At 37.0% G+C, this 16,551-nt stretch overlaps 1 protein-coding gene across 8 annotated transcripts in view; it reads left to right on the top strand.

Moving 5' to 3' along the window:
• The window catches only part of Slc4a10 (solute carrier family 4 member 10), a 307,228-nt gene that overhangs the window by 152,390 nt on the left and 138,287 nt on the right, over positions 1-16,551 (top strand). For all 8 annotated transcript variants that reach the window (XM_074070948.1, XM_074070951.1, XM_074070947.1 and 5 more), the window contains exon 3: positions 9,191-9,337. In XM_074070948.1, the coding sequence (XP_073927049.1) occupies positions 9,191-9,337 (147 nt within the window). The remainder of the gene's footprint in view (positions 1-9,190; positions 9,338-16,551) is intronic.

A 16,551-nucleotide genomic window follows, 5' to 3' on the forward strand; every position in this document is an offset into this window, starting at 1 on the left:
GTGATTATGCAACATTATTTTCATTATGTAGCAAATATTAAAAATGACTTAGTCTTTCCTCTGGTGAATAAAGTGCATTTTTTATTAATGCTAGCTTAGAAAGCTTTCCTTCATTTCCTTTTTTTTGGGGGGGGATTTGAACTCAGGGCTTACACCTTGAGCCACTCCACCAGCTCTTTTTTGTGGTGGATATTTTTCTAGATAGGGTCTAGCAAACTATTTGCCTGGATTGGCCTTGAACTGCCATCCTCTTGATTTCTGCCTCCTGAGGCTTTCCTTCATTTTTATCATTTATTTATTTTATTTTATTTCATGAAAAATTTCAGTTTCCTTAAATTTAAGATAACTTCTAGTAGTTATAACTGTAAGATTTGGAAGAATTTTCTACTGGCTGACTTTTGGGTCTATATGGTACAAACTTTGCTTTCTCTACACTACCCACAGACTTTTAATGCTATGCAGATTGTGAAGCCTCTTCATGTATGACCCTGCTCCCAGCCCTGCACCTCTGTGTCCTGTCAGGTGACTTTTGCACAGGAACACAAGTATTCCTGGAAGCTACTTCTACTCCCAGATAGCCCACAGTAACTTATCACATGTGTAAGTGATTGTGGATCACACAAATATATCCCCTAAAAAACCCTAAATATATCTCCAACTTTGTTTCCTCTTAATTCCCTGAGATAACCACAGACACTGAAGTGTCCCCTTCCATTATGAAGCGATATATAGAGGAGAAATGAAAGGAGATGTGGATTTAGGCGGTCAGGGTTAATCTGTCTTATGTTCACAGATTTTTCTAAAATACATGCTCAAACACACACACACACACACACACACACACACACACACACCCTGCCTACTGAGGGGCCTTGCAAAAGGCCTAGGCAATAAAAGTACTAACCATTTAAACTTCAAAAATACAAAAAGGTACTTTTGCAGAGTTAATTTAAAAATGGTTTATTTTTTCGTGGATTATGCAATGCTTGTATCATGAGTCAGGGTTCTAAAGTGTAGTTTATTTTAATCTCCTTTCTCAGTTGAAATAAATGTTTATTTTTATACTTAATTTTATATTTATAATTTTGTGTTCTTTTCTTAAAGAGGGTTTCTGACATTAAATAAACTTTAGACTCCACATGGGACTGAAGGGTAGTTGAGGTCAGAATACCAAGGAGCATGAATTTTAAAGAAAGGAGTAGTATGATGTATAAAATTGAGATGACAGAGGGCTTCCAATTACTGGCAATGAAAGGCCAAGAATGACAAGATCATTGTAAGATAGGAACTAAAAGTCCAGAGTGTGGCAAAAGTTATTTACACAAGCTTTGAGATCTCATGGATTAGGGGAGGAACAATACTGGAGAGAATGACACGAAGCGAGGACTTTGATTGCCTGTACCTTAGTGGATAACTGCAATGACAAGGCGAAGTGTACAAACTGTGAGTGATAAAGTCTACTATGAGACTTAGGTCTTAGGGATTTCAGGGAAGATGGTGGGAAATGGTATGAAGTATCAGAGAACAAATGAACCTTACCTATTCCCCTCACCCAAGCAGAAGCAATGGAAAAGAAACATGCCTTTCCCACTTCACATGAGAACTGTGGAGAGAAGCAGCCATCACTGAGAGGTTGTAGAGAAAAGAGGTTTATGCTTGAAAAGAAAAACAAAGGAAACACTAGAGAATTGATTTTTTTTTTAATTGGTCTCTGGAAGGAGTTCAGAAGTTGGGGAAAAATGGAAGCACAAAGATAAATTTTACCAGTTTATAAGTTCCCAAATATTAAATGTCCTGTAAAAGCAATGAAACTTACTATCTTTTCTCTGATTTTGTCTGATAAAATAGACAGAGGTGTCCTTATAATTATTGTTAACATATTTCTTATGTTAATTTTATTATTACTATCTACTTCCTTATTTATCTCTTTCTTCTTGATTCATATTTTTCCTCTTTATTATTTTGCTCTTCTTTTAATAATATTTTGCCCTTTCATCTCCTACTTGTCTAATCTTTTCCTTTTTTGATTGGCACATGGGTATTCCTTTTATTATTATTCTTTAAACTATACATATATATATATCATTTACACTCACGTATGCATATCTCACAATGGGAAAAACTTGCAGTGTTTGTTAGTGTATTTTATATTGCACATAGGAGGCTCACCGTGGCATTTCTATGCATGCATATAATGTACTTTGATCATATCCACTCACTCTATTGCCTCACTTTTCTTACTCATCTTCTCTAGTTATTTTTTGTCTTTTACTCTTGTTCTCATCATTCTATTTTTAAATCACACCATATCCTGTGTCCGTCTATGCCTCACACCTCCCTTTCGCTGTCCTTGAGTATGTGCTGTGTGCAATCTCAGAGACAGTAGTAATTTTGGCAGGTTGCATCTCTACCTCTAGTGAAGAGAACTCACTGCAGAAGGGCAGGCAGTCTTCCAGAATCTGGAGGACAGTGTTCTTTCCAAGCTATGCTAACATTGCCACTTTCAACGCTTTCTTCCTCAACACTTCAGAGGTGGAAACTGGTTACTTCCCCAAACTCACTGTGCTCCCTTGGTCTGTTTAAACTCCAGAGGAAGCTAACTAGATTCATATGTTAATTCAACGTTTTGAATCTTTTGTTTTATGAATTATGAAAAAGCATTTTCTGAATGATGTAGACACTAATCGCTTCATTTTATGGGTAAGGTAATTGGCTTAAAAAGACAAAGTGATTCTTTTCGAGGTTGCATAACATATATGGTAGAGACAAGATTCAAATACAAGTGTTTAACTCAAATTCAGAGATTGTACTTTTAATAACTATCTATACTTTCCCATACAATATAACTTAATATTGTGGTAAATAAAATAATAAACAGGACCAGATAAGTAACAGGTACTTGGAAACTGATTTTTCTGAAAAGCACTGACTCTTTTTTTTTTATTGTTTTATTATTCATATGTGCATACAAGGCTTGGGTCATTTCTCCCCCCTGCCCCCACCCCCTCCCTTACCACTGACTCCACTCCCTCCCTCTCCCCCCCACCCCCTCAATACCCAGAAGAAACTATTTTGCCCTTATTTCTAATTTTGTTGAAGAGAGAGTATAAGCAATAATAGGAAGGAACAAGGGTTTTTGCTGGTTGAGATAAGGATAGCCAAACAGGGAGTTGACCCACATTAATTTCCTATGCGTGTGTGTTACCTTCTAGGTTAATTCTTTTTGGCCTCAGTTGCTTTTAAGATATCTGCTTTAGTTTCTCTGTGTTAAGGGCAACAAATGCTAGCTAATTTTTTAGGTGTCTTACCTATCCTCACCCCTCCCTTGTGTGCTCTCGCTTTTATCATGTGCTCAAAGTCCAATCCTATTGTTGTGTTTGCCCTTGATCTAATGCCCACATATGAGGGAGAACATACGATTTTTGGTCTTTTGGGCCAGGCTAACCTCACTCAGAATAATGTTCTCCAATTCCATCCATTTACCAGCAAATGATAACATTTCGTTCTTCTTCATGGCTGCATAAAATTCCATTGTATATAGATACCACATTTTCTTAATCCGTTCGTCAGTAGTGGGGCATCTTGGCTGTTTCCATAACTTGGCTATTGTGACTAGTGCCACAATAAACATGGGTGTGCAGGTGCCTCTGGAGTAACCTGTGTCACAGTCTTTTGGGTATATCCCCAAGAGTGGTATTGCTGGATCAAATGGTAGATCAATGTTTAGCTTTTTAAGTAGCCTCCAAATTTTTTTCCAGAGTGGTTGTACTAGTTTACATTCCCACCGGCAGTGTAAGAGGGTTCCTTTTTCCCCCGCATCCTCACCAACACCTGTTGTTGGTGGTGTTGCTGATGATGGCTATTCTAACAGGGGTGAGGTGGAATCTTAGTGTGGTTTTAATTTGCATTTCCTTTATTGCTGGAGATGGTGAGCATTTTTTCATGTGTTTTTTTGGCCATTTGAATTTCTTCTTTTGAGAAAGTTCTGTTTAGTTCACTTGCCCATTTCTTTATTGGTTCATAAGTTTTGGGAGAATTTAGTTTTTTAAGTTCCCTATATATTCTGGTTATCAGTCCTTTGATGTATAGCTGGCAAATATTTTCCTCCCACTCTGTGGGTGTTCTCTTCAGTTTAGAGACCATTTCTTTTGATGAACAGAAGCTTTTTAGTTTCATGAGGTCCCATTTATCTATGCTATCTCTTAGTTGCTGTGCTGCTGGGGTTTCGTTGAGAAAGTTCTTACCTATACCTACTAACTCCAGAGTATTTCCTACTCTTTCCTGTATCAACTTTAGAGTTTGGGGTCTGATATTAAGATCCTTGATCCATTTTGAGTTAATATTGGTATAGGGTGATATACATGGATCTAGTTTCAGTTTTTTGCAGACTGCTAACCAGTTTTCCCAGCAGTTTTTGTTGAAGAGGCTGCTATTTCTCCATCTTTTGTCAAAGACAAGTTGGTTATAGTTGTGTGGCTTCATATCTGGGTCCTCTATTCTGTTCCACTGGTCTTCATGTCTGTTTTTGTGCCAGTAGCAAAGCACTGACTCTTCAGTTGGTCCATGCATTAACTGAAAGCAAGATTAAAAACCTGGCATCCCTGCCTCCATTTTATGTTTCTTTTGCTCTGAGACCCTCTCTTCTGCAATCACCTTGGAAGTCAGGAAAGACAGAACTGATGGATAATTTCTTTACTAGGAGAGCTGAAACTCCAAGGAAAGGAATAGCACAGACTTCCAGGACAGAATCCCCCCCACCTGCCTGCCATGAGGACAATTATCTATAATAATGGGGTTGCACCTTGAAAAAGAATGATTATCTCATAGGGGCCAGATTGGCCCCTCAATTGATGACAATAGTAAAAACTTCTCCTAAAACCTCACAGAACCAGAACTGATAAGAATCAACCAGGCCACACTTTGCCTGGGACTGTTCATGCATACCTTCTCCCCCAGCTCCCCACTGTTCTGTTTCTTTCCCTATTTAAACTTAAAGCTCAGGTGTGTACCCTGAAGATAAGCTGATGTGCATACTTTGCCTGACATACCCATACTGTGTTAATAAATCTCTTTTCTTTGCCTTACACCGTACTCAATGTATTAGGGCAAGTAACTGGACCTGACATGTGGAACCCCTGGAGTTGGTCCTGTGGCCTAAACATCTGTTTATGACATATACAGATTAGTTTACTTCCCTTTATTTCCATGTTCAAAATTGAACTTTCATTATTGGTATAGGACTTCTGTGCATTTTAATGGTCTGTAATGCGAGTTGAAACAATTACCATTGTTTGCTTGCCTGTATGGACCCACATAGGACCGAAACCTCAACATAGAAACTATTTTCCAGTTTGAAGTTTTTTTAGAGGATTGATCTATAATTATTTTCAGATTTATAAGATTAATATCCCATATTAAAATATATATAATATCAGATTTTCTTCTGGCATTTGAAGAATGCTAGTCTCACTTCTAATCCTGCTAGAATTTGGAAGTATTTTGACTCTACCCACAAAAATAAATATTTTCTTTTTTTTTATAAAGAAAAATTAAATGATTTAAGCACATATCCACTAAAGAAGCCAAATTCATTATAGTAGAGTTCAAGTGTTTATTTCAATATTCAAACCCTTGAATATCGCCTGTATTTAGACAGATAATATACATTGCCTATCTAAAAAAATCCCATGTTAATGACATGTCTTCTGAAAGTTAATATTACAGCAAAGATTTTGGTTTAGGCTTTCTTTGCTGGGGCTGCCATAACAAAATATCACAGACTGAGTGGCTTAAACCACAGAAATTAATTTTCTTACAGTTCTGGAGGTGGAAAGTCCAAGGTCAAAATGCTGGGAGATTGGGTTTGGTTCTGAGGCTTTTCTCTTGGTTTGTAGGCAGTAGGCATATTTCTGTGTCCTCACATTACTTCTGTGTGTTTCTGTGCTCAGAGAGAAAGCAATTGAGGGAGCTCTTTTATATGTCTTCTTTTAAGGACACTAATTAGATCTAGGCCTTATAACCCCATTTAATCTTAATTGTCTCATGAAGGACCTATCACCTAAAACAATCACAATCAGGGATGAATTTCAACCTGAACTTTGGGAGGAGACAAACATTCAGTCCTTAGTGTTGCTATTATAGTATTTTGTACTATTTGGCATTTGAGAAAGTGATATTTTTCTTGAGAGAATTGTCTGTGCAATTCTCTCTCATGTAATTTACTTGCTTACAGAAATCTCTCTTTATTTGCTCCGGTTTTTGTTTCTTTGTAAAGTAAATGTCTTGACTACTACTTGGTGATATGACTAGCTATGATTGTTGACTTCTTTAAATTAATAAGCTTTATTTTTTAATGCAGTTTTAGGTTTGTAGAGAAGTTGCCCAGGAAGTACAGAGAGCTTCTGCATATTCCGTCTCCCTCTTGCACACATTTTCTCTATTATTAATATTTTGTACTAGTGCAGCACATTTGTTACAGTTGAAGCAATATTCACAGATTCTTTTTAACTAAAGCCCATTAAAGCTTTAATTTAGAACTACATTTAAAGCTGTGTAGTTCTATGTGTTGTAACAAATGACATGTATGTACCATTATGGTATCAGATATGATCATTTAACTTCCCTGAAAATGCTCTGCGCTCCACCTATTCATCTCTACATCCTCCTTCTATGCTTCTGGCACCTACTAATGTTTTTACTGTCTCTGTAATTTTACCTTTTCTAGGATGTTATATAGTTGGGCTCATACAATATGTAGCTATTTATGCTGTTTTTTTCATTTATCAAAATGAATTTAAGGTTCCTCTATGTCTTTTTGTGATTAACAGCTAATTTATTTTATTGCTGAATAATATCTCATTATACGAGATGCCACAGAGTGTTTATTCATCTATTGAAGGACATGATGATTGCTTCCGAGTTTTGAAAATTATGAATAAAGCTGCTATTAATATTTCAGTCCAGGTTTTTGTGTGGATATAGGTTTTTCAATTCATTTGGGTAAATATCTGATGAATGGATTAAATATTTAGATAAGAATCTTGATACATAGTTTATTTAGATTGGAATATAGACACGGTTGTTTAATTCAGAACCTAGTCAAAATCTTACACCTTTCATAAAAATTAACTCATAGTGGATCATAGACCATAATATAAAATACAAATTTGTGTAACTTCTAAAAGATAAAAATCTATGTGACTTTGGGTTTGGCCAGAGGCAGAATGCTATGGACTAAATGTTTTGTCTCCTCCAAAATTCGTATGTTACAGTCTTTACCCTCAATGGGATGGTATTTGAAAGTGGAGTCTTGTAGAAATAATTAAGTCCTAAGGGCAAAACCTTCACAAATGGGATTGGTGCCCTTAAGGTAGAGACATGATAGAGATGATCTTTCTTTGTGCCATGTGAGGATACAACAAGAAGGCAAACCAGGAAGAAAGCCCTCACCAAAAACTAAATTGACTAGCACCTTGATCTTTCCAGCCTCCAGAACACTGAGAAATAAATTTCTGTTGTCTAAGCTACCCAGTCTATGATATTTTGTTATAGTCACCTGAGCTGACAGGACAACTTATATCTAAAATAAGAAGAACACTTTAAACTCAGTGATAAGAAAACAGTCAAATTACAGAATAAGAAAAGATATGAACAGACAGTTCACCAAAGAAGGCATGTAGGTGATAAATAAGTATATGAAATGATAGCCCTGTTTGCATAGCCACACACAAATGTTACTGCTACCATAATGGGCATCTTTTCTGGATTCTTAACAGTGTCCCCTGCAGATCCAGCCTCAGTTCTCCTTTTTTACTTTCTTTGGATCTGTTTTTCAGTCCCCTTGGGACTTCCATTTCTTTGAAATTTTCTGTACCTGGATTACCAGGCTTCTTTCACTTTTCATCCTAGAGTCTGTGCTAAACCATTCCAGCTTAAGTCTTGATCTCAATACCTTGCTTTTCTACCAAAACATCTTCACTAATCTCCAGTCCCATGGAAGAATAGCATTAAGTAGAAACAGACTTGAAATGACCTGACTATTTAGGCTTGTAGTGGGCGAGACAGTCTATGTTTAGAAGATTTATTGGAGAAGTCGGCAGAGGTTAGGTATTGTTTAAATGTTAAGACACATATATTTTATTCAAATATCTAAGACATATTGGAATATTCAGAGGAATGAAAATTTTGTCCTATAGGCCCCAGAGAGCAATCAATGAATTTAAAGAAAGGGAGTAATAGAGAGAAGTTTACATTTTTTTTTCAAGAACATATCAGCCTTCAGGATAGATAAGAGATGGTATAAAATTAGAGTTTGAAAAAACAAAAACAGAAAACAAAACAAAGAACCCTCTTGCCCCATTGAACAAGGAGGTGTTTTGACAGTTCTATTGAGACTGATGGGTATCCAAACTAAGACAGAGGGATACTTAAGAGAGAATGGTTTTAAGAAATGTTTGAGAGTCAGCACTTGGTGATAAGTTGGATGGGCTTTGAGATGACTAAGTAGATGCACATTTTCTGAGACAAATGATAGGTAGTTGATACTTGGAAGACAAGGGATAACATCCAAAGACATGCCAAATACCATATACCTGTAAGAAGGACATTTAGGTGAATATGTCTAATAGATAGATAGATATGTAAGTTAAGGGAAAAGTCTGGCAACAAGATGTAAGTCTTGTGAGGCTGCAGTGGAGGATGACCAAGAGAAAGTAATGTCATGGGGAAGAGAGTACTCAATAACATCAAGTGCCACAGACAGAAAGTACAGCTGATAAAGCATGTCATTGGGAGTGGCATCAGTGAAATCTGGTTTTTTATAAAGAGTGATTTTTTCTTTTACACGCTTGACTTTCATGAGAAATGAACTGATGTGATGACACAGTTGAGTGTAGGGAAAGGGTCTAACTTTTTTCTAGTAGAAAGAATATATAAAGCAGAGAAATTAGACAGTTAATAAATTAATGATCGTTGCAAAATATATAATAAAACAATAAGTATTATAAATGTTTGTGATAGACCTTTAGTGTACTTAATCAGCTAAAATACAATGCCATGTCCTTCATACATTATAAACACACAAAGACAATTTGCTGGATTGGATGAATTGTGTTTCTGTTAACATGTAAATCATCATCTTCAGTGTTCTGGAATAACTGAGAGTTAACTGGTGCTTTTACTTCTAATGAAGGTCATCGAACACTATTTATTGGAGTCCATGTGCCCCTGGGAGGAAGAAAAAGCCATCGCCGTCATAGGCATCGTGGTCATAAACACAGAAAGCGGGACAGAGAGAGAGATTCAGGACTGGAGGATGGAAGGGAGTCACCCTCTTTTGGTAAACAACATTCTTCTTGTTTTTTAATAAGTTTATGATTGCAATAATATACTTTCTTCTACAATCCATAATTAATAGTATGATCATATTCATAAAATTGTTGATACTTTTAGAAAAGACTTTGGGCAGATCAGGGAGAAGAGGAAATGAGAAAGCTTGATCTTTGTTTTCTACTTGCTTTGTGAAATTGAGAAGTGATTTAACTTAATGATGTAGATAATACAGTGAACTAGTAATGCTTATCTGTACAGACTTGTGATTATATGTGCAAATAATGGCCATTGCGCTAAGTAGCTTAAAATATCCAGGGGAAAATATCTTTACTAAATTCCTTTTCACAATGTTGCCGATTTTGCCCAAATTTCACACTTAGGAACTGAATGTTCCACTGTTTTGAGTTTTCTTCCCTTGAAAGTATATGTATGACACCAAATTATGTGTATTTATAGTTTTAATAATTTCTGAGTACCATGAGAGCTTGCATACATGAGATAGTCAAGAACCTTCCTTGATTAATAGGTAGAAAAAACATAGAAGTTCTTTGTCACTACACTTATTCATACCTGTTTCACCTCAGAAGTTACCAATTCACTCACCTAGCTCTCTGACCATAGCTTCTCTCTTTTTGCTTTCTTGTTCAACTTGATTTTATACTCTTTCAATAAATCATTTCTTTTCCTTCTTTTCCTTTCCCCTTTATTTCCTTTCATCTTCATTTATTCATATGTGCATAAACTGTTTGGGTCATTCTTTCCCCCCTTCTCCTCATCCCCTCTCTCTCTCCCCCAACTCCCCTTGCTTCCAGGCAGGACAGGTTTCTTCAGTTTTGTTGAAGAGAAGACATAAGCAACAATAAGAAAGACAAAGCATTTTTGCTGGTTGAGATAAGGATAGCTATACAGAGAGATTCCTAGCATTGCTTCCATGCACAAGTATGTTTCAATCCAAATTGATTCTTCTCTACCTGACCTTTTCACTAGTTCCCAATCACCTTCCCAAATTGATCTCTGTCACTTTAAGGTTTCTGTATTAGCTCCTCTGCTGTGAGGACATCAAACACTTTCAAGTTTTAGGTTTCTTACCTATCCCCATTCCTCTCATATGTGCTCTCCCCTTAGAGTGTGACCCAAGTCCTACAACATTACTGCATTTGCCCTAAATCTAAAGTCCACATGAGGGAGAACATACAAAGTTTGGTCTCCTGAGCCTGGCACCTCACTCAGAATGATGTTCTTCAGTTCCATCCATTTACTTGAGAATGATAAGATTTCATCCTTCTTCGTGGCTGAGTAAAATTCCATTGTGTATAAATACCACATTTTCTTGATCCATTCATCATTAGTGGGACATCTAAGTTGTTTCCATAACTTGGCTATTGTGAATAGTGCTGCAATAAACATGGATGTGCAGGTGTCTCTGGAGTAACCTGAGTTGCATTCTTTTAGGTATATCCCGAATGGGATTGCTGGATCATATGGCAGATCTATGTTTAGATTTTTAAGAAACCTCCAAATTTTTTTCCCGAATGGTTGCACAAGCTTGCCTTCCCACCAGCAGTGTATGAGGGCTCCTTTTTCCCCACATCCTCGCCAACACCTGTCATTGATGGTGTTTTTGATGATGGCTATTCTAACAGGGGTGAGGTGGAATCTTAGTGTGATTTTGATTTGCATTTCCTTTATGGCTAGACATGGTGAGCATTTTTTCATGTGGTTTTTGGCCATGTGAATTTCTTCCTTTGAGAAAGTTCTGTTTAGTTCAGTTGCCTATTTCTTTATTGGTTCATTGATTTTGGGAGAGTTTAGTTTCTTAAGTTCCCTATATATTCTGGTTATCAGTCCTTTGTCTGATGTATAGCTGGCAAATATTTTCTCCCACTCTGTGGGTGGTCTCTTCAGTTTAGAGATCATTTCTTTTGTTGTGCAGAAGTTTTTTAATTTTATGAAGTCCCATTTGTCCATCTTATCTCTTAGTTGCTGAGCTGCTGGGGTTCTACTGAGGAAGTCCTTCCCTATACCTATTACTTCTTATGCCCTGCTCCTTCCTGTAGTAATTTCAGAGTTTTGGGTCTGATGTTAAGGTCCTTGATCTATTTTGAGTTGACACTAGTATAGGATGATAAACATGGATCTACTTTCAGTTTCTTGCAGAAGGATAACCACTTTGCCTAGCAACATTTGTTGAAGAGGCTGTCTATTCTCCATCGTATATTTTTGGCATCTTTGTCAAAAACAGGTGGGCAAGCTGGTGTGTGGATTCATATCCAGGTCCTCTACTCTGTTCCACCAGTCTTCATGTCTGTTTTTGTGCCAGTACCATGCTGTTTTTATTGTTATTGCTTTGTAATATAGTTTGAAGTCGGGTACTATGATTCCTCCAACATAGCTCTTTTTGCTGAGTATCACCTTGGCTATTCACAGTCTCTTGTGTTTCTAAATGAACTTTAGGGTAGATTTTTCAATCTCTGTGATGAATGTCATTGGGATTTTGATGGGAACTGCATTGAACATGTAGATTGCTTTTGGTAGTATAGCCATTTTTACTATGTTGATTCTACCAATCCATGTACACAGGAAATCTTTCCACATTCTGTAGTCTTCCTTGATCTCTTTCTTCAGGGATTTGTAGTTTTCCTTATAGAGATCATTCACATCCTTTGTTAAATTTGCTCATAGGTATTTGATTTTTTTTGAGGCTATTGTAAATGGAATTATTTCCATATATTCTTTCTCAGTTTGTTCATTATTGGTGTATAGAAAAGCCAATGATTTTTGTAATTTGATTTTGTATCCTGCCACCTTGCTGTACCTGTTTATTGTGTCTAGGAGTTTTTGGTAGAGTTTTTTGGGTCTTTAAGGTATAGGATCATATCGTCTGTAAATAGGGATATTTTGTCAATTTCTTTACCTATTTGTATTCCTCTTATTTCTTTTTCTTGCCTAATTGCTCTGGCTAGCAATTCCAATACTACGTTACATAGGAGTGGGGAGAGTGGTCATCTTTGTCTCGTTCCTGCTTTTAGGGGAAATGGTTTCAGTTTTTCACCATTAAGTATGATGTTAGCTGTAGGTTGGTCATATACAGCCTTTACAATGTTGAAGTCCTTGCATTCCATTCCTAGTTTTCTTAGAGCTTTTATCATGAAGTAGTGTTGGATCTTGTCAAAGGCTTTTTCTGCATCTATTAAGATGATCAAGTTGTTTTTGTCTTTGCTTCTATTAATGTGCTGTATTACATTTATAGATTTGTGTATGTTGAACCATCCCTGCATCCCTGGGATGAAGCTGACTTGGTCATGGTGAATGATCTTTCTGATGTGTTGTTGGATTCAGTTTGCCATTATTTTGTTGAGGATTTTTGCATTGATGTTCATTAAGGAGATTGTCCTATACTTCTCCTTTTTGAAGATGTCTTTGTGTGGTTTTGGGATGAGTGTAATACTGGCTACATAAAATGATTTAGCCAATGTTCCTTCCCTTTCTATTTAGTGAAAAAGTTTAAGGAGAGTTGGTATTTCTTCTGATAGAATTCAGCAGAGAATCCATCAGGTCCTGGACTTTTCTTTTTAGGGAGACTCTTTATTGCTGCTTCAATTTCATTTTGTGTTATAGATCTATTCAAGAGATTAATATGCTCTTGGTTCAATTTAAGATAGTTATAAGTATTAGAAATCTGTCCATTTCTTCAATATTTTCAAATTTATTAGAATATAAGTTTTCAAAGTAGTCTCTGATGATTTCCTGGATTTCCCTGGTGTTGTTAATTGTTATTTCCTTTTGGTGTATTTCCCCTTTTATTAGTATGGAGTGTCCTTCTTTATCTCATTTTATCAATGTAAGTTAGAAATTTACTTTGTCTGAGATAAATATTGTTACTCCTGCCTGTTTTGGGGGGCCACTGGCTTGGTAGATCTTCTTCCAGCCTTTCACCCTAAGCCAGTGCTTGTTTCTGTAGATGAGATGGTCTCCTGTAGGCAGCAGATTGTTGAATCTTCCTTTTTAATCCAGTTTGGCAGATGGTGTCTTTTGATGGGGGAGTTAAGTCTGTTAACATTCAGTGTTAGTATTGATAGGTATGTGGTGATTCCTGTCATTTAGTTGGTTTTGTTGTTTAAGGGTTTGATTGTGTGCAGCTGAATCGGTGTTACTCTCTACTTTCTTATCTTTTCTTCTCCTATGGTTTGGTACTGCCTGTCTTTTCATGGTTGTGTTTGCTTTCATTTTCTGTGTGCAGAATTCCTTGAAGAATTTTTTGTTTTTGTGGCTTGGTGGTCATGTATTGTTTTAGTTTCTTTTTATCCTGGAGGACTTTTATTGCTTCATCTATTTTGAATGATAGTTTTGCTGGGTAGAGTATCCTAGGGTTGAAGTTATTTTCATTCAGTGTCTTGAATATCTCATTCCATGCTCTTCTCACTTTTAAGGTTTCTGTTGAGAAATCTTCTGTGATTTGGATGGTTTGCCTTTGTATGTTATTTGTTATTTCTCTCTTACAGGCTTCAATATTCTTTCTCTGTTCTCTGTGCTTGTTGTTTTAATGATACTATGTTGTGGGTAGTTTTATTTTCATGTGCTAAAAGCTTCCTATACCTAAATGGGCATAGCTTTCTCCAGGTTTGTGAAATTTTCTGTTATTATTTTGTTAAATATATTACGAATTCCTTTTGCTTGCACCTCTTCTCCTTCTTCAATGTCCATGATTCTCAGGTTTGGTCTTTTTATGGAGTTGGTGAGTTCTTGCATGTTCCTTTCAAAGGTCTTAAGTTAGTTGACTAATAGCTCTTCAGTTTTTCCTTTAATTTCCATTTCATCTTCAAGTTCTAAGATTCTGTCTCTCACCTGTTCTAGTCTACTAAAGTGGCCTTCCATTGTGTTTTGTATTTCTGTTCCATTCTTTTTTCTGAGGTTCTCTATATCATGGGTCTCTTCCCCTTTAATATTGTCAATTGTCACTTTAATTCATTTATTTCTCTATTTATAGTGTTCTCTGTTTCACTTTGGTGTTTATTTAGAGCTCCTATGAGTTCATTTATTTGTTTATGTGTCTTCTCATATTATTTATTTTTGTTGTCTTGGAATTTCTTGAGTGCCTCTTGTACATTTTGGTTGACCATGTCTGGTAACATTTCCATGAAATTCTCAGTGATCACTTGCAGGATGTCTTCTTTCAGGGTGTTCTTGTCTGCTTGATTGGGTTCCTTGGGGTATTTTTGTCTTTGTTTTGTTGGAGTCTGGAACTGGGCATCTGTTTTCTTCATTTCCCTCTGAATCCTGTATTAAATTATTTTTGGGGGGAGAATGGATTCCATTGCTTTTTCATCTCCCACCACTCCACTTGGTACTGTATAATTACATTCTTTATAGGCTATTGCTGGTTTCAGTCACCTGTTTCCTTCCCTTGGCTTAATTTTGTTTTGTGGGTGTGCTGGGTTTTAGGTTAGTGTATGTATGCTCTTTCTGTCCCTGGTCTGTGTGTAATTTAGTATTAGCTAACTCACAATAGTAAAACTAACAAAACAAAATAAAAGTAAATGAAAAACAAAAAACAAACAAACAAAAAAACACCAAAGATATATATTAAAAAAGGAATCTCCAAGTTCAAATGCAATAAAGTTTCAGTATTAATAATTTTGGTGTTTGTCCCTCAGCTTCCAATCCTGGAGATGGTGCCTTAGATGTTGTTCTGTAGTTGTCTCATCAAAGGGGAAAGAAAACAAATAAAACAAAACAAAACACCACAAAGTGCCCCAAGTTCAAATGCAATACACTTTCAGTAAGTTTTTCAGCATGCAGGTGTAGTTCGGTTGTTGTCTTATCAAAGGAAGAGAGAAAAAAAGAGTCTGAATACAGTTTTGTGAATGGCTATTTGGGGCTGCGGCTCACATGCCCGCTGCTGTCAGCCTGATGTTGCTGGAGGCTTTATTTATGCAGATCTCAGGAGTGAGCTTAACACTCACCTGGCCCTTGAGGCTTTGTTTACTTAAAGTTCTCCTGGGTGCAAGCCACTGCTACAAGCTTTCCCCTTTCCAAGCACACTGGGGGAGGTGACACTGCACCGGCTTTCTCAGGCTGGCGTGTTTGTTTACAGTTCATGTGGGAAGTGGGCCTTCCCCCTTCTCCTGTGGAGTTTTCCTCCCACTGCCACTTTTACAAGCTTTCCAGCTCCTGGTTGCTGGGCGTGTGCCCCCCCTCCTGCCTTCTCTGTCTGGCTTTTTTATTTACTGTTCTGTGAGGTATTGCCCCTCCCCCATCTTTGGCGCTCAGGGCGCCCTGCCCTCTTTGCTATGTGTCTTTTTGTTATTATTGCTTAGTATTCAGTTTTTTTTTCTTTTTTCCCTTGGTGGAGGTTGGTCTGTCCAGGGGGCTATGCTGATCTGGCCCAGGGTTGTCTGTGGGAGTACTGGGTGCCTCTTAGCTCACCTTGTGGTCTGCATCTTCCCAAGCCATCTGGGTGCTGGCATCTGGCAGTGCAGGAGCCCTCCTGATTTCTCCCTTTAACATGAAGTGGGTATGCTGTGAAGTTGGGATGCTATATGCAGGCTGGGGGTGTGGAGAGGTCAAAGTTTTGCCTCTTCTCGGTGGCCTTGACTGCAAGGTGTATCTCCAGCATCTCTCTAAGATTTTACTTTAAGAAGCATGCTTTCTGCTTCCTCCCTCTAGCCACCATCTTGGAATTGGTCTCCCACATTTTCTTTATCCATTCATCTGTTGATGGGCACACTAGCTAATTCCATAAAGTAGCTATCATGAAAAGTGTCACAAAGCACATGGGTGTGCAGGAATCTCTACTGTGTGCTGACTTTCATTCCTTCTAAAGAGTGGCATGACTGGGTTACACAATAGTTCTATATTCAGTTTTCTGACCAACATCCATACTATTTCATAATGACTGGATTAATTCACAGTCCCACAAACAGTCTATAAAAGGTTCCTTTTTTTCTGCATCCACCCTAGCATTGGTTGTTGTTTGTTTTCTTCTGACTGAGGTTAAGATGGAATCTCAATTTAGTTTTAATTTTTGTTTCCCTGTTAACCTAAAGACATTGAACACTTTTTCTTGTTCAACATTATTGGTCATATTTTATGAACTGTCTGTTCAGTTTATTTAGTCATTTATTGATTGGATTATTTGTTCTTTTGTGTTTAAGTTTTTGAGGTCTTTAGATATTCTGGATATTAATCCTCTATTGCATGAATAACTAGCAAAGATCTTCT

Source organism: Castor canadensis, chromosome 4 (genome assembly GCF_047511655.1).
Source record: "Castor canadensis chromosome 4, mCasCan1.hap1v2, whole genome shotgun sequence".
NCBI classification, from domain to species: domain Eukaryota; kingdom Metazoa; phylum Chordata; class Mammalia; order Rodentia; family Castoridae; genus Castor; species Castor canadensis.